The sequence below is a fragment of the Bombyx mori genome, chromosome 20, assembly GCF_030269925.1.
Source record: "Bombyx mori chromosome 20, ASM3026992v2".
Taxonomy (NCBI): domain Eukaryota; kingdom Metazoa; phylum Arthropoda; class Insecta; order Lepidoptera; family Bombycidae; genus Bombyx; species Bombyx mori.
This window is the reverse complement of record NC_085126.1, coordinates 1,131,429-1,157,850: the sequence shown is the minus strand read 5'-3', so window position 1 is coordinate 1,157,850 and position 26,422 is coordinate 1,131,429. Positions and strand designations below refer to the sequence as shown.

General features: G+C 39.9%; 2 protein-coding genes across 5 annotated transcripts in view; one reads left to right on the top strand and one right to left on the bottom strand.

The window, feature by feature from the left end:
• LOC100500925 (ionotropic GABA-aminobutyric acid receptor RDL3) overlaps nt 1–10,938 on the bottom strand; it is a 31,892-nt gene extending 20,954 nt beyond the window's left edge. For 2 of the 3 annotated variants that reach the window (XR_009975741.1, XR_009975740.1), the window contains exon 1: nt 4,922–10,938. The gene's annotated coding sequence lies outside the window, so the exon portion shown is untranslated. The remainder of the gene's footprint in view (nt 1–4,921) is intronic. The other variant, XM_021348779.3, reaches the window with a different exon arrangement.
• The window catches only part of LOC101741326 (influenza virus NS1A-binding protein homolog), a 34,032-nt gene continuing 9,555 nt past the window's right edge, over nt 1,946–26,422 (top strand). Inside the window, exons 1-5 of one of the 2 annotated variants that reach the window (XM_038018192.2) lie at nt 1,946–2,166; nt 2,309–2,365; nt 20,534–21,057; nt 21,934–22,104; nt 22,912–23,746. In XM_038018192.2, the coding sequence (XP_037874120.1) occupies nt 2,332–2,365; nt 20,534–21,057; nt 21,934–22,104; nt 22,912–23,746 (1,564 nt within the window). In that variant the 5' untranslated portion in view covers nt 1,946–2,166; nt 2,309–2,331. Of the gene's footprint in view, nt 2,167–2,308; nt 2,366–17,663; nt 17,906–20,533; nt 21,058–21,933; nt 22,105–22,911; nt 23,747–26,422 lie in introns of those variants that run through there. The other variant, XM_038018193.2, reaches the window with a different exon arrangement.

Here is a 26,422-nt window from a genome sequence, read left to right as displayed (position 1 = left end):
TATGTATTTAGATATATTATTGTCATAAAATGTTTAAAATCCTGTAAAGTGGATTGATTTTAACTTTTTCGATAATTTTCAACAACGCCCAAGCTACTAAAAAATCCACTAACCACTAAAAGCCATTTTTGATAACTAAGACGGGGGTCCAAATTCCGAGATTTTATGGAAAATCCGCTAAGCTAGCAACACTGCTTTTTGTTTGTAAAATGTGCGAGAGGGACACCACCACTTAATAATCATTCTCTTTTCAGACCGTTTTTCCTTACATCTTTTGCTATTTAAAAATAAACTTTAAGCCATAGACATAAAGTATATTTTTAGTTTTTATGTCAAACGAAGTAAGCACTCCAGTTAGAATAGTAACTCTATGCATAAATGTTAGCTAAAGATGTCTATGTGACGTTGTCATTTAATTTTATGTTATTTTAATGTTATTATAATTTGAGGTTCATAGCTATTGTACATTTATTTTGTACTATGTAATGAATAATAAATAATTATATTTAACTAAACAATACCTCTGTTGGTCCTGGCTGAGCCTGTCTTGGTGAAGGTGAAAAGGCGGGAAAGACCTCTGTATAACCCGCAATACTTCCATCCCAAACAATAACCAATATTCCTACTTACTATTTATGTACAGAGCATCACAATCAATGTTATAATATATATTAGTATAAAATGGTAAAGAGCAGTTTTAGGTCTAAGCTCTTTTCAGCGTAGATAATAGTTGATTCATTATCTATTTCGTATTTTTTTGGACTTAGATACCAGGAATGACCATTTAGCAAAAATATTGTAATATTTTAATATTCAAGATTTTATATTAATAAAAAATTAACAAATTTTACTGTGTTCGGTAATTGCCATTGTGTGCCACTGTGAGCGTATGCTGTGCCATTTTATAGGTAGTGACATAGATCAATTCTTTATTTTTAGGATTATAATTATAGAGAGTCCGCTTGAAATTTTGGGCAATTTTGGGCCTTGTTCTTTTTCTGAATATTTTTCATGGTAAAACGGAAAAATGGAAATAATTCATTTCTTTGAGTGTTTACACACAACAGATAGCTTCAATTAAAAGAAAGAGGCACTTTTACTAATTACTACCCAAATATTTATTCGTAACGTTGCTGTGTGTGGCAGAAATTCGAAAAATCCAGAAATTCCTTTTAAGGTCAACGTTTACAATGGCTATATCTTTAACTCCAACTGTATTTTTTAAATGGGGAGATCATGTCGTGAAAATTACAAATACATGTATTTGTAATTTTGTATATAATACATATATGTATATAATACATGTATTTGTAATTTTCACTCATGATTTTGCAACACTAAATTCTGTGTGCCATAAAGTTTTTTTTTAAGGGATGTATGACCTGGTAACTAAGACATTTAAGTCATGTCTTATTTAAAGTTTTATTCTTATTTTTATGAAAAATGGGAGTGAAATGAAATGAAGATGATTAATTTGAGACATTAATCAACTGGGATGAAACTAAAGGAAAAGAGATTTTTTAATTAAAACTTTTTTAATTATATTATGAAAAATTATATTATGAAATGAAATGAAGCTGATTAGTATGAAACATGACATGAAACGAAATGAGATGAAATGATATATTGGATGAAAAATAAGATCAGTAAAATGGTGGTCATTTACTGAGATTTTTTCAGTGGACTTTTTGGAGGATCCTGAGAAGTTACGTTCAGCGGCTTTGTTTCATTTTCCCACATTTGTGCACTTTCACTGATACTAAGCAGTTAATAAACCACCGTTATTACACATTTAAGCCTGAAGAAACATTAAATTATAATAGACAAAATTAAACAAATCACACAACTTCACTCCTCGCGCTCCCGCCAAAAAGCTGCCATAAAGTTCTGCTTGTCACTTGCACAGATGTCACTTGTGCGTAGACATATCTTGGTAGTCTGTGCCTTGGTTTGTCACTGGCTGTCATTCTGTCAGAAATGCTATTAAGTTTCACGGGTTGTCAAAGAGAATAAAAACTTGATAAAAACAAACGAATCGGGGCGGTGGCGTTGCACCGCAAACCCAAACAATAATTGCTAAGACGAAGAAAGCGTAATGTCCGTAATCTAATTACCGTAGTGAGGTAATACCGCCGATCAAGCGACTACAAAGTCATCACCGGGCAGGTGGGTTTGTTTATTGTGGCCATGTGATTTATATGCGTTGCGGCCTTCGAATTAAAGCCACGTGCTTCAGGTGCTTCGGACTACTGTAATCCAGTTAGTTCGTGATCGCACGCAATCAGTGACTGACAGTGTTTCTTTGCAGGAATACCGCGGCACTTTTCCGAGATGAGACCTCAAGGCGACTACAGGAATGGCGATGGTAAGTCACTAAAATACCACACTTTTTTTGTTTACATTTTTTTTTCGATGCTTTAGATAAAGTATCTTTATTATCCGATGAATAGTTACGGTGAGTTATAACCGTGGGTTGGTGTTTGTGTAATTTTATTGAAAGAATCTTTATGTATGCACACAGTTCTGTTTCCATTTACTTATTTGGGCAGCTCTACGTAATTAGCTGTCGCGAATTCGTAAGCAAACTGCTATGAATTAGAAGTTAGATTTTTTTTAAATGTAAATTCTTCTGTCAGTATTGGCATAGGAAAAATCCACAAAAAATACAAGTGTTTGATAATAATTAAACAGGTTTTGTTAATATGATTTCATAATTTAAAAATAATTATATTATCGAAGCTAATGACTGTTTCTCATTTAAAATGTATTTTGATTAGTGATACTGCTTTTTTAAACTTTTTCCTTGCATAGTCTATTTGAACATTGACTATGGCCCAGATATCACAGGTTTATACAACTGTTAACATTACTAGGCAGAAAATTATTTTGTCCAAAGTAAACTCATTATATCTGGGTAAATTTGACTTGCGGTTTCGCCTGAGGTAAATATACAACTCGGACAGCATTGAATATGACATTGAATTTTCTTATTACTATGACTTGATTACGTTACTCATATGTTCCAATAACGTACAGTAAATGCACTGTCATGCTTATTATGGAAAATATAAATATATAGTTACGCTTTGGTCATATCATTTACTGTGATAAAACGAGTCTAATCTGTTAACATTTTGCATGAAATTATATTTATATCTGTTTAGTCATCATTGAGAGATAATAATGTTAAATTGTTTGAAATCAGCTGTACTGTAACACACAACGCAATGTAAGGTAAATAGAAAAATGAACTTTAAGTAATACTATTTCAAAAATGAGAATTGTTTTTCTACTAGATTCTATGAACAAAGCAGCCAGTGTATATTGATTGTTGTGGTTTAGCCAACAATTAGGCCTGGTAGATAATTTTTTTATATAATAAAATAAGCTATCCTCTGATATATGGCTATGATGAACATTATGCCCATATGGTATAATTGGAAATCGAGGAGAGGGAAGATATTTCCAGTGCATTGCCAATATTTAATAAAGTATTTTCCAAAATAATTCAAGTTCTCAGAGAATAAGAAATTATGATAATGGGGAGTTTATTCTGAGCATCTTATGTTACCAGTCTAGCTCAAGTAATATTTAAAATAATCAAGTAATAAAATATCAAAACTATATTACTACTAAAGATGTTAAATTGTCGTCTTACTCTGTTTACTTAACCTTGACTCAGAACTGGTTTTAATTTAAACATATGAAATAAATGAAAAATGCATAAGGGACATTTATATCTGTCAACTTAACATTTCAGATAAAGATTTATATATACAATTTTGCTTACAGAGCAACTGTTTTTGACATTAATAACTATGTTAATAATCAGTTTGTTCTATCCTGGGCTTCTTACATTAGCCTCCAGATCTTTTTGTCTATTGAATCACTAGGTTTTGAAACCATATCGACGCTTCAAAGGCAAACATGACTAAGCGACAATAACTGCTTTGGACATAAATGATAGGCAATAACCATATTCGATGCGCAAAAAATTTATATTTCTAGGTCTATTAAAGCAATTTAAATCCTACAGCTACTAGCTAGATTCTACTACAGCTAGATTCGTTAAAATAAATTTTGTTTTCAGGTATTTCAACTTTAAATTAGTATACTGTAAAGTTCACGCATTGTCGCTTAGACACGTTTGCCTTTCAAGCGTTGATATGTTTTATGAAAGCATTTTTAAAGATAATTAAGCAAAGAAATATACTTTTTTGTAAAGAACCTCATATTTTGTACGGTTTAAACATTCCGCAGACATTCAATGCCACAGAGAGAAACCACTTTTACAGTTCAATCTTGAGTTTGTCAATTCAATACTTTACAGTTTTCATAGATGACTGTCAAAGTTCATGTGAGTACCTAATTTTAATAAACTAAAACCTTATATGTTTTTTGCCAATGTTTTCTAGTATCTAAAGTGAATACTGCTGACGGAAGGCAATTTGCAAGACATTTGATCTTGCACATCAAGCAAATTCCATTGTTCCCGTACAATATAAATTGACTATATTTTTTTTTTGTGTAATCATATTGAGAATCAAATACACAATAGCATAGTATTATAAAACAACAAAATAAATGCATGGTAAAGGTATTTTCCAGGAAAGTAACAATTCTATAGTCCTAAAACATCTGCTCTGTAGATTTGGTAGTCACATTTAACATACAGTTTTTTTTTTTTTTATATTGCCTAGATTATTGGATTAGCTCACGCTCCATATGATAGGTGTATGTGAGACGTTAGTTCCCGGCTCGGTAGTTTGTTTTAGCCGGTTATCGTCGCGACACACACACTGGGTCTGGACAAACCAATCGATCCCTGGTCGGGGATGGCTACGGAACTTGCCCAGCAAGGTATCCTAGGTCCCCGATGTACGTCTAGGATTCAACAAATTGTGTAAATGCACATACGCACCTGGGACTGCCACTGGAGCTCCTGGACGCGTGCACTGTTCTAGAATCACTAGGCCTTTGTTAATGAATTATAATTTAACTTCACCCGCGGTCGTCGATTTCGGTTAAGTTTAAATGTTCTAGATTCGGTTGCGTGTTGCTCGGCTCCCGTTCGTAATCGATGTGTGTGTGCATGCGATGTAGCTTCGCTGTCATTTGATGGATCCGAACGTGGAGATCGATTGGCGTTGTAAAATGTCAGATTTAAAATTTGCCGCGAAGACGGCACATACCGCCCACCAAAATACAAGTTATTGGATTTTCCACTAAGTTAAATGATAAAATGAAAACTAAAGAAATTACTAAAGAAAGCTACATCTAAATTAAATTAAAGACAATATAATTTTAATAATGTTAGAATTTTAGTTAATCAGAATAAATAGGTAGGGGAGCTAACTTCGTTAATGGCCTAGTGTAGAATTTGCCATTGGCTGTACGGACAGTGGCAATACGAACCACGCCATCAGGGCTGGCGTGAAGCTTGGAGACACGAGCTAAAGGCAAGTGCAACGGCATTGTACTTTCACTCTTAATCAGTACAACAGAACCATCATTCAAAGTTTCGCCCCTTTTGTTCCACTTTGCTCTCTGAGTTAGGGAATGCAGATACTCGGACTTCCAGCGTTGCCAGAAATGCCGCTGGAAACGTTGAATCAATTGCCAGCGATTCAATCTAGACATCTGATCATCCAACAAGTTAGAATCTGGAACGGCGGTAAGTGGTTCCAGAACCAAGAAATGTCCAGGCGTTAAAACGTTCAAATCGTTAGGATCTGAACTCAAAGAGCAAAGCGGCCGAGAATTTAGCAAAGCTTCGATTTGAACGAAAAGTGTTGTTAACTCTTCGAACGTTAAAGTTTGATTACCTATAATACGATGTAAGTGACTTTTAGCTGCTTTAATTTGTATTTCCCATACACCTCCGAAATGTGGAGCAGAAGGGGGATTGAATTTAAATTGAATGTTTTGAGACTCAGAAGCAGAATGCATATAAAGATTAAGGATCTTCTGAGCTCCAATAAAATTCGTACCACAATCGGAGTGTATAACATTTACCCTACCGCGTCTCCCAACAAAACGGCGCAGGGCAGCAATAAAGGCTTCGGACGAGAGCTCACTAACCACTTCCAAATGAACTGCTTTGGTACTAAAACATACGAATAGGCACAAATAGGCCTTACCGATTTTGGCACCGCGATGCTTACCGAGTTTGATTTGGAATGGACCTGCGTAGTCCACGCCAACAATAGAGAATGGTTTGACTTGATTCACACGAGAAGCCGGCAAGTCACTCATGAATGGTTCCAATAATTTCGGATTAGTTTTATAACACGAAACACATTTTGACAAGCAATGACGAATAGCACGTTTAGAAGAGAATACCCAAAACAGCTGCATCAAAAGATATTGTGTCGTTCCCAACCCAGGATGACAATTCTCTTTGTGAATTGCTTCGATGATCATGTATGTGAACCTAGAATGACGCGGCAACAGAGCAGGATGCTTATGACTAAACTCAAGACCAGAACGAGACAAACGGCCGCCCACCCTGACAACTCCTTGGTCGTCCAGGAATGGATTGAGTTTTCTCCACGGTTTGGGTAATGGTATACCATTCTCGAGCTTACGAATTTCATCCTGAAAGTTGAGAAATTGAATTCGCTTGGTAATCGTCATCAGGGCCCCATGAAGTTCTGCACGACCTAAAAAGGTACCCGGAACACGTGTCTGTTTTTTGTTAGCATTTCTGATAAAACGAAGACAATAACCAATAATACGTTGAACCTTACGAATTGATGAAAACCTTTCGAGCAAAGAATCGATAAAGTTAGGTTCATCATTCACGATCAACGAAAAACAGCGTTCCTCGGCAAGCATATCAGTCTCGTTCACCTCGAGACCGGAATTTGAAGGCCATGAAGATGAAGGTTGCCGAAGCCAGCTCGGTCCCGCCCACCATAACTCACTCTGGAGTAGGTCGCTCGGACACATACCGCGGGAAGCTATGTCCGCAGGATTTTCATTAGAGCGCACGTGATTCCAGTGAGTTTCGGGGACAGTTTCTTGGATATGACTAACCCTATTAGCAACAAATGTTCTCCAACGCGAGGAATGGCCACGAATCCATGACAGAGTTACCGTTGAATCTGACCAAGCAAATGTATCAGAAAGCGGAAGTAACGGTACATACACTTCTTTTACGAATTTGAGCAGGTCAGCGAGCAGAACCGCAGCGCAGAGCTCTAGTCTCGGCAATGAAACTCTCTTAATTGGGGCCACGCGAGACTTAGCACATAAAAAGGATACTCCTATATGACCATCATTTAAGTAGTCCAGCATGAAGTCCGAATACTGCTGATGAAGGTTTGGACTTGAAAGAAGTCTTCGTTCCAATGAATGGAATCTTCGCAATGTATTTTCACGCGAACCCGGAAACTGTAACTCCCCATCCCTCTGCCTAAACGGCAAAGAAACGATGTACCTTCCAGATGTACCTCGAGCGTGGGTTTCAGTGAAAAGTTTCTCACATTGCTGCTCGTCCGGCGCTAGAACTGATGATTTAGGTATGACCTCCAACTCCCACAGTCTCCTCAAATCCTCATGGAGAGGAGTATCGTGTTCTCTTAGAAAAAAAGAATTTGAGTGTTTTGTCTCATCCCTGCATTTGACACTTCCCATCAGGATCCATCCGAAGATGGTGTTCAAGGCTGAGGGTTCATGAGGACTACCTGAAATATTTCCGGGCAGCAACAACGTTGAAAACATTTCAGCACCGATAAGCAGATCTATTGGTCCAGGCTTATTATAATTCGGATCAGCGAGTCGCAAATTACGTAGGTGTTCGCATGAAGAAAGATCAAGACGAGCAGTGGGCATTTGTGCACAAATAGATGGTAAGATGAGAGCCGTTAAATTAAATAAATTCTTTTGATGAACTCCGAGTTGAAGCTCCACCATTCCAGTCACTGACGTCGATGATTGCCCCAAGCCACAAACATTTCGCGAAGTTTGCTTAGGCTTTAAGCCCAATCGTTCCATAGCTTGATTAGAAATGAAATGTGACTGACTACCAGGGTCGATGAGTGCGCGAAGAGTATGAAAGTGACCAGATGAGTCGCGCACTTCAACGTTAGCAGTAGCCAGCAGAACTACGGAGCTACCATTCATGTTTGTAAAAGCCTGCGTTTGTGGCTCTTGACTAGAAGAAGATAGTGGCAGTCGATTAATCGATACATGACTCTTGGCTACGTCCTCGCGGCCAGTGTCACACAAATCTCGATGGAGAAGCGTGTGATGGTTCTGTCTACAAATTTTACATCTGAAGATAGATTTACAATTTTTTAATTGATGCGAGGCGCGTAAGCAATTGAAACACCATCGATGAAGCTTCGCATGATTGTATCTATCATCCACCGATTTTTGTGAAAATGATTCGCAAGAGACTATAGTGTGATCACCGTCACAGTACGAGCACTTGAGTGTCGGTGGAGTAGAATTTACTACGTTAGTTGGTGTCAGCATATCCTTAGAATCGTTCTTCTTCGGTGGGGTGTTTGATAAAAAAGTTGAAACCGGTTTTTTATTGAATGAAACAACGTTATGAATCGCAGCAGAACGTGGCTTATCCGGAGCAGGACGATCATGAACAAAGAAGTGGCCATCGCGTATAAGGGCCTCGCATTTGTTTTGTAAAAATCGTTTGAGGTCGTTGAAGGCTGGCAACTCAGAATCTGAAAATTGTATTTCAAAAGCACGACGAGTGTTTGAGTCCAGCTTTGAAAGAACTAAGTAGCTAAGTATAAAATCCCAACTGTCAGTTGGCAGGTTTAACCCTTTCAATATCGATAAATTTTCGTTAAACAAATCAAGACTACGTCGAAAGTCAGATGGAGAATTTAATTTTAAATTAACATTAAGTATTTCTTTCCAACAGGTGAAAGCTAAATCACGCTTATTTTGATAACGATCAATCAATGTTTGATAAGCCTCCTGATAGAATTTCCCTTCATAAGGGAAGGAGCGTATGAGTGCCACAGCATCTCCAGACAAACTTGATATTAGATAATGCATACGCTCTGAGTCCGTAAGTGTTGCGTTGTTATGAATGAGGGAGTGGAATACGTCATGGAATTTAGGCCAACCTTTTATTTCACCTGAAAACTGCGGTACAGAAATTTTAGGAAGTTTTATGTTGTGACTTGTTACCTTGGAAGATTCTAGCGAAGTGTTCAATTCACTACCCGTTTTGATAGTCAACTGCCGATATATAGAAAGAATCTCCATATAAATATCATCAAATTCCATGCGAAGCAGGTCCTCAGCCTCCTCATCGCAACTGTCTATCAGTGATATAATGTCACCGTATGCAGCCTCAAAGGCACTAACAACTTTTTTTACTTCCGGAAAACAAGCAAGGAATGTATTACATTGTTCCGGATCATATTTAGCCGCTCGGGCAATAACTAATGTTTTCTTTAATCGATTTAAAGATAAAGTACGCTTACGTCGCAATACTGGTAGGTCCTGAACCGAAATTTCATCTGTGTCCATCGACCTTGATTTACTTTTCTTAAGTACTGCACACGATACCTTCCGTTTCACGGAATGTGACATTCTTAATCGGAGCTACGATTTTATTTCAATTGAATTCAAAAAAATAAAACAAAAAAATAAAAAATTTGAAAATAAGTACTATGAATATTTGAAGGAAAATGAACGATTAATGTAAAATGTTTTGTAATGTAAAATGTTTTGTAATTACGCAACCAATACAAAACGATAAAACTACAAGGTCAATAACCCATTTGCAATTGAATAACTCAGGTAAAAGATGACGTATGTGTTCGTATACCTGAGTTGTAAGTATTAGAATAATATCGCAAACACAAAGAACCGTAATCACCAAACGATATTTATAGGTAGGTAGGTAAGTACGGAAACGAAAAATGAATAAAATAAAAATTCACAAATTAACTTCTTAATTTTGTCGATACGTATTTTATCGTAACAAAACAAGACTGGTTTAGGTTTAGATTTAAATTTAAATGTTTTAAAATTAAACCAAACGTGATATTATTTAAAATCGGTATTAGCACAACAATTATATTTATGAGAATATAACTTTGTACCAAGATACATAATTAACTGATGGGCGAACAATGCAGCGTTATACGTTCAACAAACGAAGACGGAGGGTATCCTCGTAAAGTTGACGACAATTAATCTAGAATTATTTATTAGATTCTCTTTTACGTTTAATATAATGAATTTACAAATTAATGCACTGAAGAGAATGAAGTACATACACCGTTATGTTATTTGATTATATGCACAGCGTTACGGATTGCAATTAATTTGCACAGTGGATTGATGACGTGATTCGTATTGTCTTAGGCCTAATGAAATTGATCGTAATATAATTAAGAAAGCGGTTAAAAAGTAGTTACGTTAAATACTAGTTAAATTTAAGAACTTGTATTTTGCTGTGACGGTAGATTTCCCGGGTTTCGGCACCATAAAATGTATGTGAGACGTTAGTTCCCGGCTCGGTAGTTTGTTTTAGCCGGTTATCGTCGCGACACACACACTGGGTCTGGACAAACCAATCGATCCCTGGTCGGGGATGGCTACGGAACTTGCCCAGCAAGGTATCCTAGGTCCCCGATGTACGTCTAGGATTCAACAAATTGTGTAAATGCACATACGCACCTGGGACTGCCACTGGAGCTCCTGGACGCGTGCACTGTTCTAGAATCACTAGGCCTTTGTTAATGAATTATAATTTAACTTCACCCGCGGTCGTCGATTTCGGTTAAGTTTAAATGTTCTAGATTCGGTTGCGTGTTGCTCGGCTCCCGTTCGTAATCGATGTGTGTGTGCATGCGATGTAGCTTCGCTGTCATTTGATGGATCCGAACGTGGAGATCGATTGGCGTTGTAAAATGTCAGATTTAAAATTTGCCGCGAAGACGGCACAATAGGTGATTATCGGAACCCATAGACATGAACAAGATATTGCTACCCACCTTGAGACACGAGTTCAAAGTCTATTTTTTATTGCCTTTTTATGTAGACGAGCCTACGGCCCACCAGGAATAACATCGTGTAATAAAGTGGAAAAAGATCCTAAGATTGAAGCTCATGGGTGATGGTGGTCACAACCCTCAGACATGAGGAACACAACTCGAGGAGGAGGAATAAAAATCAAACTCGCAAAATTATAATTTGCGTAATGACTGGTGGTAGGATCTCTTGAGAGTCCGCGCGGGTAGGTATCACCACCCTGCCCATTTCTGCCGTGAAGCAGTAATGCGTTTCGGTTTGAAGGGTGGGGCAGCCGTGGTAACTATACTTGAGACCTTAGAACTTATATCTCAAGGTGGGTGGCGCATTTACGTTATAGATGTCTATGGGCTCCAGTTACCACAGTTAACACCAGGTGGGCTGGCCAGCTCGTTCACACATCTAAGCAATAAAAAAAACCTGATGGTGAGTGGTTATCGTCGATCATGGACGTCATCAATGCCACGGACAGAGCCAAGCCGCTGCCTACCGTGTCGTTAAAGTACAACGGTTGTCCCAAGCATTCAAAATGAAACGCATTACTGCTTCACGGCAGAACTAAGCAGTGTGGACCTACTTGTGGAGGCTCAAGAGACACCCTACCACATGCTGTTAAAGTGATTTTCGGAGCTCCTAGATACAATATGTCGCCACTCTCCTTGAGATAAGATTGAAGAGTCAAATTTGTTATATCATGATTAATTCTGTTTTCAAACTGGAACGTATGATTGATTTCGCGGCAGAAATAGGCAGGGTGGTCGTATCTACCCATGCGGGCTTACAATGCCCCTTACAAGCAGCAGCTAGGCCGATCTATAGATATGGCTGGTTAGATTTTTCATTACGCGATGTATTCGTTCACCGTGGAAGTAATAATTTTGGTATAATTGGGCATTTGCATAATCATATCGCTCGGATACTAGTAGCGTCTCATTCGTTAGGCCACAGATACTACGTAAATTTTATTTACCCAATCTCGTTAAGCTAAAATACACTAATCGCGTAATGCAAACATTCAATGCCGGTTTTACTGGTTTGTACATGTCATTGTGATAACAATTCGATTTTACGTCGCAATAACAAATCTCTGATAATGCAGTGTTAAGATTTAATCAGAAGACCTGACTGTGCGACCACACCCTTTTTATTACAACGTTATTATTCGCTTCGTTACCCATTCACACGATGCCGGTAACCATTTTATTTCCTCACCTATATTCTACGCTTCGTCTTGAAATCCTTTATGGATTACTGGAGGATATTGTGATGCTCGATGTGACTTGATCATTGCCTCGTCTCGTCAGATATAATATGTCGCGAAACATTCTCTCGTATACAGAATAAAGGTTTTAATCTTGCGCTCGTTATTTCTATCAAAATTTCGGGTTACTTTCAAGTCCGTAGTTTTCGTGGTCACAGATGATCGACGTGACTGTTTTCAATTGCAAACTATAATCGGACAATGACGATTCTCTTTATTGCCCGCCAGCCGCCACCAATTGTTGTGATTGTCGTTCACAACCAATGGAACGTGACCGAGAGGTAGGCGGCACTCGGAAACCGGTTACAAGCGATTCATTCAATAATGCTCAATTTGTACAGACAGGGAAATTGTGACGTAGCTTGTGACAAGTTTTACTGCGTCAATTTAGATCACGTGTGTGCTTGGAGACAGTCTGAAAATGGAACAGTTGAATATATCTGTTGGGGTAAATTTACAAAACTATAATTAGACCTGTTGTCCTGTATGGATTTGAATGTTGGGCGATGAAAGTAAGGCATGAAAGAGGAGTGCATGCGGCAGAGATGCGAATATTGAGATGGATGGGTGGAGTGACAAGATTGGACAAGATTAGGAATGAGTGTATCAGAGGAAATGTGAAAGTAGCCCCGGTAATTAACAAATTAAAGAGCGGACGGTTAGCGTGGTGTGGACATGTGATGCGTAGAGAGAAGGTGCATGTGACTAGAAGATGTATGGAAATGGTAGTGCAAGGTAGAGGGGGAAGAGGTCGACCGAGGAAGACATAGATGGAGTGTGTGAATGACGATATGAGAGAGAGATGGGAGTGAGTGTTGAGCTTACGGCTAATAGAACAGAATGGAAGAGAAAAATTAGCTGTGCCGACCCCAAGAAGTGGGATAAGGTGAAGAAAAAGAAGAAGAGTCGGATATATATGTCATGTAATATTAAAAATATTTGACAAGTTAGCGTAATAATTCAATGTGGTTGAGGCAATAGGAAGACTGTCCTGCTCGTAATGAGCATTTCACATTCGGCCCCCCCGATGTAGTGACCAAATTGTTCCATGCCCATGGAAAAAAAACTCGATCGATTAATGGAAGCTAAATAGGGTGGTATGCGCATTATTCTTCACCATATTCTCCCTTTTTTCGTCGTCTAGGGTCATTTGCATACGTGCCATTGGTTCTTTCATTATCCTGAGCTTTATTATTCTTGTAAAAGAACTCAAATTTATAAAGAACATACAAGTCTTTAGGCGCTTTTGTACCTTAGAGGCGTATTCTTGCTTTCAACGTCTTTACGTCACACAGGTAGCAAAGCTTTTTCTTACCTGTTTTCGGTAAACTCATTTAATCGTCTATGAGGATTGGCCCTTCGCTAATCAGATACTGCGGTTAACAATGTTTTTTGTCTTTTTAAGCCAAAAAATTTTTTATTTTCACTAGGTAATGAAATTCCAGCTAGTCACTTTGTATGGTAGTTTCAAATAAAAACAAGTTTTAATGCGTCTTTATTTTTGTCATATCATTATCTGTGTTTATATCATTGTGGTTCCAGCTGATTTTAATTAGAATAAGCCGTGCTGATTTCTGATCATAAGAATGCGCTGTATAAATGTGCAAGTGTGGTTGTTTTTTGTCCTTCTTTCACGTCGAAACATAGACTACATAGGGTTCGACGAGGTCGGTGACTGGTGCTTGTGGTACTTAAAAACACCTAAAAGCACCATGTTTTGGGCGACATCGACTATTTACTATTCGGTATACAGGATTCGGTATGTAGTTCCCAGCGGCCACGACAAAAGGGTATTCATGTCGTGCCGCCTTCTCTAAGTGGTGCAGTGATTACGACTGTAGGTACTATAGTATATAGCTTATAGCACAACAATATCGCACACCATACATTGTTATGGACACGTTCCCTGTACTGTACTATGTATTATTGACTAAGTATAGGCTGCTATACTATATGGCACTATAGTATAACGTAGACTGAAAGCAGCTGTATCACTAACATTCGCCTGTCCACATTAGTCTATCTAAAAACGAACGAATAGTAAATAATTGGTTACGAATCTAAGGTAAACAGAACAGCGTGCTTAGTGTTCATTTTTTAACGTTCTCGATAGCGTAAAAGTTAATTTACATTTGTATGGAGTTGGAACGTTTGCCTACGTTTGCCGCTAGGGGCGCTGTTTTTTTTATTTTTATGATTGAAGGATTACTGGTGGCCCGGAGGCCTTTCCAGTTTCACCAGGGCAGGTGGGCGAGCAAAGGCTTAGCCAGAAGGGGTGGGATTTGGTAACAGCTGCCCGCGCGCGTCCGAAGGAGACCTAACAGCTCAAGAGCTGCTGCTTCAATCTACTACCGGATCGGAATCGCGACCCGCTGAGAAGATCCGGCGAGAAACTCAGCGAGCTGATTCATGGGTTAGGTTGCACGTCGAACTCTTCGTCGAGTTCGACGAGTACGGTTAAGGGGCGCTGTTCCAACTACATACCTATTTGAGTTGTAGGAATATACGACAAAGGGAAGATCTTCCATCGAGCGGGTGATATTGCTCGGTAGACCGACGGTCCGAATGTTGTTGTTCGGAACTTGTATATGTGCAAGCTTGTCTTGAAAATGTCGTAAGCGAGATTCAGGCATCTGTCAAATATCTTGCGTTGTATGATGGCTACCCGCCACATGAGTTAACTTTTACGCTATCGAGAACGTTAAAAAACTCGCACTAAGCAAACCGGTATAATCTACGCGTTGTATTCTACGTCGAATACTCGATCGTGTAAACATTACTGCAGAGTGGCTATCAACGGACAACGAGGCCAGCACATGTTTTAATATTGTTTTATTGCTAATATAATAATATAACGGCGGGTTTTGGTTGGGGAAAATTAGATGACCTCAGACATGAGGCGAACTTTAGTCATAGAACTGATCTTGGAGTCGATTAGTTGGGCGTAGACCGATTGTAAATTTTATTATTATTTTATTATTATTAGGCGGGTAAACGAGCTCACGGCCCACCTGGTGTTAAGCGGTTACCATAGACATCTGGTCATCATCATTTTGAAGTCGTCGTGGCCTAAAAGATAAGACGTCCGGAGCATTCGTGTTGAAGCGATGCACCGGTGTTCGAATCCCGCAGGCGGGTACCAATTTTTCTAATGAAATACGTACTCAACAAATGTTCACGATTGACTTCCACGGTGAAGGAATAACATCGTGTAATAAAAGTGAAACCCGCAAAATTATAATTTGCGTAATTACTGGTGGTAGGACCTGTTGTGAGTCTGCGCGGGTAGGTACCACCGCCCTGCCTATTTTTGCCGTGAAGCAGTAATGCGTTTCGGTTTGAAGGGTGGGGTAGCCGTTGTAACTATACTGAGACCTTACAACTTATATCTCAAGGTGGGTGGCGCATTTACGTTGTAGATGTCTATGGGCTCCAGTAACCACTTAACACCAGGTGGGCTGTGAGCTCGTCCAACCATCTAAGCAATAAAAAAAAAAAATCTACAACATAAATGCCGGCACCTACCTTGAGATATAAGTTCTAAGGTCTCAGTATAGTTACAACGGCTGCCCCACCCTTCAAACCGAAACGTGCTTCACGGCAGAAATAGGCAGGACGGTGGTAGCTACTCGTGCGGACTCACAAGACGTCCTACCACCAGTGATTACGCAATTTTTTGTTTTATGTTTACAAATTTGATGTCTGTCTTGATTTGAGATAGGTTCAGTCGAATAAATATTTGTTCTACTATCAAATCGGCTTGGCTCCCTGTGTATCTGATGCGACTATACTACCCCCAAACTAATTTGAAACCTATGCTTTACTGCCTCATCAGAATGTGGCAATAAAGGTTAGAATACAAATTAGTTCAGAACCTCTGAGTCTGCGGAGGGACTTCGCTTCTGTATTGTTCCATGGGGAGTGCTCTGAGGAATTATTCGAGATGATCCCATCATCTTGCTTTTACCACCGCACCGCCCGCCACCGGAGTAGAGTTCATCTATACTACCTGGAGCCACTGCGTTCATCTACAGTGCGCTTCCAGAGTTCTTTTTTGCCACGTACCATCCGGCTTTGGAATGAGCTCCCCTCCACGGTGTTTCCCGAGCGCTATAACATGTCCTACTTCAAACGAGGCTTGAGGAGTAAGCGGTAGGCAGCGGCTTGGCTCTGCCCCGTCTGCTAAAAGGGCAAAAAATATGTGTTAAAAGCCTTTGTTATTTAGTCCAGCCTTCACTTCGGGTCGTTACAGCGATAACAGAAGTCCGTGTTCGTGCTACGATAAGTTGAGCATCCGTGTTTTGAAATTCTTTGGAAACAAACACGTTCATCGAGATTGGTATTTCCTTTGTCGCTACGAACGCTAAGAATCTTAACAAAAGTGTTTTTTAGATGGGTGGACGAGCTCACAGTCCACCTAAGTGGTTACTGGAGCCCATAGACATCTACGACGTAAATGCGCCACCCACCTTGAGATATAAGTTCTAAGGTCTCAAGTATAGTTACAACGGCTGCCCCACCCTTCAAACCGAAACGCATTACTGCTTCACGGCAGAAATAGGCATGGCGGTAGTACCTACCCGCGCGGACTCACAAGAGGTCCTACCACCAGTAAATTATGAGTGTCTTATTAAATAAAACTATGTGATTCACAAAGTCGATACATTTCTGACATTTTTTTTCCTACCTAAGCTAATACTATTGAGAGGCTATATGAGCCTAACCCTAACATATAGGCGAGATCTCTGGGCTCAAACTAGGAAGCGTTGCTAGCACTGGCCCTAGCTAGAGCAGTGCGTCGCAGAATCTACCACCGGATCAGAAACGCGAGAAGATCCGGCGAGATACTCAGTGGTCTGTGTTGGGTTAGTTTACTCGCCGAACTCTTCGTCGCAAGCGACGGGTTCGACGAGAACGGTGACCGGTGCTTAATGTACCTAAAAAAAAGTTAATGGATCGGAAGGATCCGTAATGAGCGGTTATGGCGACATCGACTGTTTACCATTCGGTCTACAGGATCGGGTATGTAAAATGAATAAGATATAGCTGAACGTAAGAACCGCTGGGTCACGTTGGATGTGGGTGGCAACGGACCGGTCGCACTGGAGATCACTTGGAGGGGCCTATGTTCAGCAGTGGACGGTGGACAGTCTGAGATGATGATGATGATCACGATAAACGTATGCCTACCGCGCACAGCACTGTTGGAGTGTAAGCGCGACGATTTGGAGCAGTTTTGAAACTGCAACGGCATTGAGTTTCACTATCAGCGCCATTATCATTCTATATCATTCGTAATGATATTATGTTTCATTGTTTTCTCTGGCACGTGGACTCGCGGTATCGCGACAAGGATGGAGGCTACGATAACGTGATAATTAATAATCGGTCGTCATTGCTTCAACGGACGGTCGAGTTTAAATAGTCTTTGTGTGTGTTCGACTGGGGACAGGACAATTGAGTTTTACGTCGTCAATGTAACGAAGGATGAGTGGGGCGATCAAAAGCGAAAACTAATGGAGAACACAAAAAAATAATCAAACGAACTGCGAACGTAATTTTTAAAGCAGAAGTTAATTTTGGTTTGTTTGTTTGAACGCATCACGATCGCGATGTACAGAGGTAAATTGTGTATTATTTATTTAATAGTGTACTTTTATTTTAGAATTAACGTGTAAAAACATTTTCGGTTAAAATTATATGAAGGTTAATTTTTAAGAACTATATCTATGTGCCCTGGTTTGTTGCAGATGAAACATCTCTTTTCGTTTCCTTTTAAAATCTCTCGGGATTCTATGATAGAGTCTTCTTTGATGAATTCCAATTCATTTTTAATTCTTCGGGTTAATTCTTCTAAATTTTTCTTATTGTTCCAAATTGATTTGAAAGTATTAAATTTTTCCGGTAATAAAACCAAATGAAAGCTATAGATAAATATTAAAGTTATAGACGCATAACAGTTTTTTTTTTTATACGGTAGATAGGGCTGTGAGTTATACGAAAAGGTCAAAAAATAAAAATCTCAAAAAGTGCACATAGCAGTTTTGGTTTGACAACGACGAAATGCAAAATAATCATTTTTATAATTTAGGTAGATAGAATTTGTCATTTTCTTCAACGGCTTCGTAGTGATATAAATTGCTAAGCGGATTAATGGATTCCCAAGTAGTGATGGTGGGTGATGCTCGACTTCTGCGAGTTCACTATCTTGTAGAAGCAGCCGAAGGGATGCGGAACAATGTGTTGTTAGTTCTGTGCACAAATTTGTCGTGGTAGAGCCTACTGAGTTTATCGCCGGGCTTTCTCAGTGGGTCGCGTTTCCGATCCGGGGTGGTAGATTCTGTGAAGCACTGCTCTTGCTGGGGCTAGTGTTAGCAACGTTCATAGGTTAGAGCCCCGTAAGCTCACCTACTCGTTCGACGAATCTACTATAACCTCTCGAGGTTACCAGAATAGGTAGGAAATAAATCGAGCCATTATCGCGATAGGGTTCTGACCCAATTCATGATAGGCTACAGGTGACGGATGAATGCGCTTTCCTACCCACGCCAGTCCAAACCTGGTTAAAGACGCATTCCGCGCGGAAAGCGTCGCCTTGTCCTCGTCTGCCTCGAGTGAATTCTGTCTCATCCAATGCTCTGACGCGGGTCGTTGCGCGACAGGATATTTTAGTCGGATCAGCTCGAATATGCCCCGCCTACCGCCACAACCGTCCTAGCGAAAGCTCAGTGACAAAAGAGCTTTCATCAAATCCAGTTTTAATAGGAAGGCGTGTGTACCTGCAATGGTTTATTTATTATTTCCCGAAGAAACATAATGCATTCAAGTCTCAAGTCTCCTTATTCCGATGCAAGTAACATCGAATTTATGTCTCCACGTCGGCATTTGGTGTCTATAATAGAAATTCGACTATAATTAATTGAAATTATAAGTTTGAACATGGTTCAATTGTCAGTGGTTTGAAATTATAAGTTTGAACATTATTATGGTTCTATTGTCAAAGACTAAGTACATATTATACTTCTATAAATAATCACAGATTTCTATAATCATAGAATACACTATAGACGAATAATAGTAAAGACAAATAATATTAATTTATTTTCAATTTGAGCACAAACTTTAAACAATAACAAAACTTTGACAATAAACAAAGAGTATATATATGTATATATCTTGTGTCAAATACATGGTAGTGTGTATAATTTTTTTTATTGAATTAAATTAAATATTTATGCATAATTAAAAAAAATATTAACATGCTGAACTCCTTCTCTATATTCTCTATAAGTGTGGGAAATTTTCATACTCCTCCATCGGCGCAATTTTCGTAAAAAGGGGTATAAAGTTTTTGTTTCACTTACCAATTTAAAGATTTCGTTAAGTGCTCTCCGAAACGCTTAAATAATTCACAATGTGTAATACAATTTCACTAAAGAACACCATAAACATTAAATACATAACAAAGTTGTTAGATGTTAAAGAAGAAGTACAGGATAAGTGCCAGAAACGACCGGTTATGTTGATAATAAACCGGTACAACTGACTAATTTGTAACTGGTTACTTCCGCTGAATTCGCGTCGAATGGTCGCTGTTTCGATTGGCATAAATTGTTGATGTATCTGATTGCTTTGAAAAACTGACCGATTATTGCGTAAACTTTCTTGAACGAGGTCGCGGGTAGGTAAACATGGCGATCTGGATTTGTTTTCGTATTAGATACGCGTATGAGTTGACCTTCCTCTGCTGGAAAAGTGTGAAGTCGTCGTGGCCTAAAGGATAAGACGTTCGGTTCATTCGTATCTAGCGATGCAACGGTGTTCGAATCCCGCCGGCGGCTACCAATTTTTCTAATGAAATACGTACTCGACAAATGTTCACGATTGACCTCCACGGTGAAGGAATAACATCGTGTAATAAAAATCAGACCCGGAAAATTATAATTTGCGTAATTACTGGTGGTAGGACCTCTTGTGAGTCCGAATGGGTACGTACCACCACCCCGCCTATTTCTGCCGTGAAGCAGTAATGCGTTTCGGTTTAAAGGGCGTGGCAGCCGTTGTAACTATACAGATAACTTAAAACTTATATCTCAAGGTGGGTGGCGCATGTACGTTGTAGATGTCTATCGGCTCTAGTAACCATTTAACATCAGGGTGGGCTGTGAGCTCATCCACCCATCTCTCATCATCAGTAAGTAAACCAGCTGCTAAACTTTAGTCACGAAAAGTATTTCTTTTTTTCCACAGGACGAGAGGAAGACAGCGAAGGCGAAGAAAGCAGTGCACTTGAAGACGAATTATCCTTGTATGACCCCGATGCCCCAGCACGAGCTTTAAGCGCTTTAAACGCTTTACGCAAGTCCCGACAGCATTATGACGCGGTTCTCGTCGCCGGAGGAACTGAGGTTGCCGCCCACAGAGCAGTCCTCGCCGCTGCCTCGCCATACCTACTCGAAGCGTTATCACCAGCCCCCGTGACCACATCACCAGCACCGGCTTCCGCTCCTGTGTACCGGGTGGAAGACGTGGACGCGGACGCCTTGAGGGAACTTGTGGAATACGCTTACACCGGTCGAGTTCGGGTCAAAGATACGCTCTCGGCCCGGAGATTGTATCGTGCCGCCTGGAGGCTGCGTGTCGAGTCGGTCAGGGCTCACCTGGCGGACCGTTTGCTGAAGCGATTGGCTCCGGCAGATTGTCTGGAGGTTCGGTCTCTTCCCGATCTTTCGCCCCATCATTTGGCACAGCTGGACGCTTATATTGCGCAGCATGTAAGTGTCTTATAAACAATTACTTTTAAAATAATTTTATTTATTTATTTATTTAGACACACCAACAGAAACACACATAAAACATTCAAGCTTAAAATTAACATGTATAAAATTAAGTACTGGTATGTAAGCCAGTTACAGGCATGTACAGCAATCTCTTATAACACACTATGACATGTTACAGCAATTTTACAAACAGCGGAAAATAGGTTAAATTTAAATGTTAACAGTACGACATGAAAAAAAAATATTGAAGAGAACATGAAAACAAGAGTTAACTACTTAACATTCTCTCATCAATTATAAACAAAGGAACTTGGATACTAGTTTGTTTTTGAGACGTTAAAGCCTTCGTCAAACAGAACGCGTAATTAGCGCGCGTTAGAACGCCAAACTGACGCCGCGCTATGACGCCTAGATGTGTTGTACTACTATGGTAACATAGCGTCAAACCGAGCCCCAGCGCTATAAGTACGCAGCGCTCTGTCGCAGCGTTAGGGACGCTTTGACGTCAGGCGTTGTAATTTTTTACAAATTTTATTTTAGCGTCCGAGTGAATGTGTATTAAAATACTAGATAATGCCCGAAAATATGATATAAATAGTTAGAAAATACCCATGCTTATACAATGCCACATCTGAATCACTCGATATCTTAATACTTTTAAATTTTCACACTGCTATCGAAAGGCACTATGATTTGGCGAATGCGTTGCGTCAAGGAGCGTTAGACTCATCTAGTCAATTTGAAGAGCGCGACGTTAAGTACACGGCGCTAAGTACGCGTTCTGTTTGACGAAGGCTTAAAAATGTCGATAATGATAATTTAGACTTAAAATAAGATTAACGGTTTTTGTTTACTAATGTTGAAATTCAGTTCGAAGCGGTATGCGAGACAGGAGCGATGGCAGCCCTGCCTGTCGTCCGCATCGAACTGTTGAGGGAGGGGCCGATACAGGGAGTGACCACCGCTGGGGGCGAAGACGCCCCTCATGCTATAGCCGACGCAGCGCTGACGTGGTTGCGAAGTCACGCACCGGAATATGATGTAAGTGCTTTCGCGTGTCTTTTTTTATTTTTGGAAAAACTAAATAAAATGATAAGTAAATGTTGCTTTTTTATTACGTATACTTTAAAAAGAGAAATGTTTCTGTTACATTTCTTTTTTTTTACTTTTTAAACATTACTTATAAGCAGTGGTCGGAGTAGGTAGATTGATTTTATATACTTGCGTCAAGATATTAAAATATGGACATGCCATTTTATCCATAATGATAATTTTTTTAAATTGAAAAAAATCTTTTTAATCCTCATCGGATACAATTTCTATATTTATGAGATAAAGTAATAAATAAAAAGGCCTGTCTAAGTTTTGTCTCATATTGACAAGCGTCATTTCTAATTCAACAGTAAGGGACAAAATACGGTGTAAGAATTCCAAGGTGTTTTTGTATAAAATAGCATACTGATTTCTTTCACCATTAGCCAGCACCGGTAGCGTAGATTAATGTTATTAATACGTTTTTCACCTTAAACACAGATTCATGCTAATTTCAAAATTTCGGAACAAATATCACAATAAATATGAACTTCCGGTATTTTGGAGGCATATCCATATTATACGCTACGTTTGACGTCAACGACCTTAAATCAATCTACCTACTCCGACCTCTACTTAAAAGTCATAAATAAATACTATTCACGAGTTGTAGCAAAATTTAAATTAAATTGCCGATGAAATCAAGTAAATCCTAAATAATAAACCTGTTGAATCCTTTCTTAATCTTAAATACTTTTCGACGGAAGACGAGACGTGCTTGAAATGAGAAGTCGTTTCGATCTGTCCGCATGTCAGCTGGAGGAGCTGTGCTCGAGGACCCACCTGCTGTACGTGGCGGAGCGCGGGTCGCTGCGGGACTGCGGCGAGCTGCCCGCCACCCGCGGCGACGCGCCCGAGCTGCAGGAGTACCGCCGCGAGGCCGCCCAGCGCGCCAAGCGCAGCCGCGACGCCGGGCCCGCCTCCGCCGCGCGGCCCCTGCCCGGCCTCGAGCTGGGCGCGCGCTGTGCCCGCCCCGCCTGCGCCGTGCTCGCCGCCAGGGCCGCTTCCGGGGGCTCGACGCGGGCGTTACTCGCCGTGCGGGGTAGGCTGGCGGCAGCACGCGTGTCGTGGCGGGACGTGGCCGCGGGCGGCGCCACCGGCACTCGAGGCGCGTTGGCCTCTGACACAGAACCGGATTCAGCAGAGAGGCGCGCCCACTTAGCGACCGGCCGCTGCGCTCACGGCATCGCGGTGCTAGACGGGCGTCTCGTGGTGTGCGGCGGCTACGACCGCGCGCGCGTGCTGCGGACCGCGGAACAGTACGACCCTTCCACCAACACGTGGTCAGCTCTGCCGGACATGCGGTGTGCTAGAGCTCGGTTCCCGGCTGCGGTCCTCAACCACACGGTGTACGCGGTGGGGGGCAGCGATGGACACACAGAACTGGACTCGGTCGGGGCTCTGCAGAACGGCTCGTGGCAGGCGAAGGCGAAGCTGCCCCTCGCGCTGTCGTACGCCGGAGCGGCGGTCGACCCTGGGGGAGAGAATCTGTACATCATCGGCGGCTGGGCCGGAGGGGTCAACCTGAAAAGAGTATTGAAGTATTCGGCTGCTGAAGACAAATGGACAGAGGCCCCTCCCCTCAACGCGGGTGAGTTACATTTTCATTTTAAATTATAGTTGCCAACTTTGAGTTTTAGGGTTGGCTGAACTAGTGGCCGGGGTTTGTGGACGCGACCAAGTGACTGTCATACCTTGAGATAGGAGGTTAGTGTTACAAGTCTGTTGTACGAGGACTGTACACAGATAAGCCAATATTAGTTGAAGTCATGGGTGGATGAAGGGGTTAAGTACCATTTTTAAGATTTTTGAGTTTTTACATTGAATGAAAGTGTTATGTGCCTATAAACCATATTGGACCTTAAAACTCCGAGTTTAAAAGCTATTTTTAGAAATTACATGTCATTGTGATGGATGGAGGATGGATATTAATGTACGAAGAAAGTACAAGTAACAAAAGTTTGTTTCGTGTTTTCGTAAAATTAACGAATTGTATATATATTTATATTCGTATTACGCGCTGAAGTTGTTCATGTAAGAATGTAAATTAAAATACTTCCAACTCTGTACCTTCTACGAGTGCATCAGCCATCTTAACCGAGTTTAAAAAAAAGGAGGAGGTTCTCAATTCGACTTTTTCATGTGCGCTACATCAGAACTTTTTTATAAGTGAATCCATTTCCTCTTGTTATTTATTTTAAAGGTAATTCTTCTCATGTGTTCAATTTTATCGCGATCTGGCCAATAACAGTTTATTGAGTTATTCTAATATATATTAATTAATTAATTGACAATCTTAATTAATTAATTGGTAAAATAATGGTTATGAATGACAGAATAAAAAAAAAAATGGTGTCACGTATTCAATTTCGGAGCCGTGGTAATGAGAGTGCTACATTTACTATAGGTTTAAATTACACCTTGATGCCGATTGCAAAATCGGTTCATCGCTATAAAAATCGATTTTGAGAATCGATTGATTCACTATCGCGGCGAGTAATGTAAAAAAAATGAAACAATTGAAAAACCCTGAAAACAGACATTGAAAAATTTCAATGTCTGTTAAAAGTTTCAAGTGCATTTGTTTTTTTTTGTATCGATTTTTCTGGAAACTATTTTATCTGTACACAATGTAACATTGCGAATGTTTGCAAAACGAAAAAACATTCATAGTCTTTACGAGATAAAGCTTATTTTTGCTTAAATAAACAAATAATAGGAAAAATAACAAGACTTCGATTACGTGATTTACTGTTGACGCAATGCACGTTTTTCTTTCGTTGCCTTCACGGCTCAATGGGTATCCATTGAATTTTGTTTTTTATTTTCTGGACAGGAAGGTTTATGATGTTGTTTTTAATGCGGGCAATGTGTTTGCGAAACAGTCTATAGTGATTTAATGCAGGACGGAGTACAGACAATACGACAATCTGTATTGAATGATTCCTCGTTTTTATGTAAAACTGGTGGTCCTCCAGTAATGAGAGTTCGACTATAATTAATTGAAATTATAAGTTTGAACATTATTATGGCTCTATTGTCAAAGACTATTATACTTCTATAATCACAGATTCCTCTAAGACTACACAATAGACAAATAATATTAAAAACAAACAATAAGTCGCCGTGGCCTAAAGGATAAGACGTCCGGTGCATTCGTGTTGAAGCGATGCACCGGTGTTCGAATCCCGCAGGCGATTTTTCTAATGAAATACGTACTCAACAAATGTTCACGATTGACTTCCACGGTGAAGGAATAACATCGTGTAATAAAAATCAAACCCGCAAAATTATAATTTGCGTAATCACTGGTGGTAGGACCTCTTGGGAGTCCGCGCGGGTAGGTACCACCACCCTGCCTATTTCTGCCGTGAAGCAGTTATGCGTTTCGGTTTGAAGGGTGGGGCAGCCGTTGTGACTATACTGAGACCTTAGAACTATATCTCAAGGTGTGTGGCGCATTTACGTTGTAGATGTCTATGGGCTCCAGTAACCCACTTAACACCAGGTGGGCTGTGAGCTCGTCCACACATCTAAGCAATAAAAAAAAGACTATTATACTTCTATAATCACAGATTTCTCTAAGACTACACAATAGACAAATAATATTAAAAACAAACAATATTAATCTATTCTCAATTTGACCACAGACTTTAAATACAATAACAAAAGTTTGACAGTAAGCAAAGAGTATATTATATGTGTGTTGTGTCAAATACATGGTGGTGTACTGCGTAATGGTTTTTTTATTGATTTAAAGTATTTTTAATGAATAATAATAAAAAAAAATGCATTCTAGACTCCTCTATAATCTATACATATAAATAAAATTTGAGTGTCTGTTTGTAATATTGAAATTACCGATTTTTACTTTTTTTTTTTTTTATTGCTTAGATGGGTGGACGAGCTCACAGCCCACCTGGTGTTAAGCGGTTACTGGAGCCCATAGACATCCACAACGTAAATGCGCCACCCACCTTGAGATATAAGTTCTAAGGTCTCAGTATAGTTACAACGGCTGCCCCACCCTTCAAACCGAAACGATTACTGCTTCACGGCAGAAATAGGCAGGGCGGTGGTACCCACCCGCGCGGACTCACAAGAGGTCCTACCACCAGTAATTACGCAAATTATAATTTTGCGGGTTTGATTTTTATTACACGATGTTATTCCTTCACCGTGGAAGTCAATCGTGAACATTTTGCTGAGTACGTATTTCATTAGAAAAATTGGTACTCGCCTGAGATTCGAACATTGGTGCATCGCT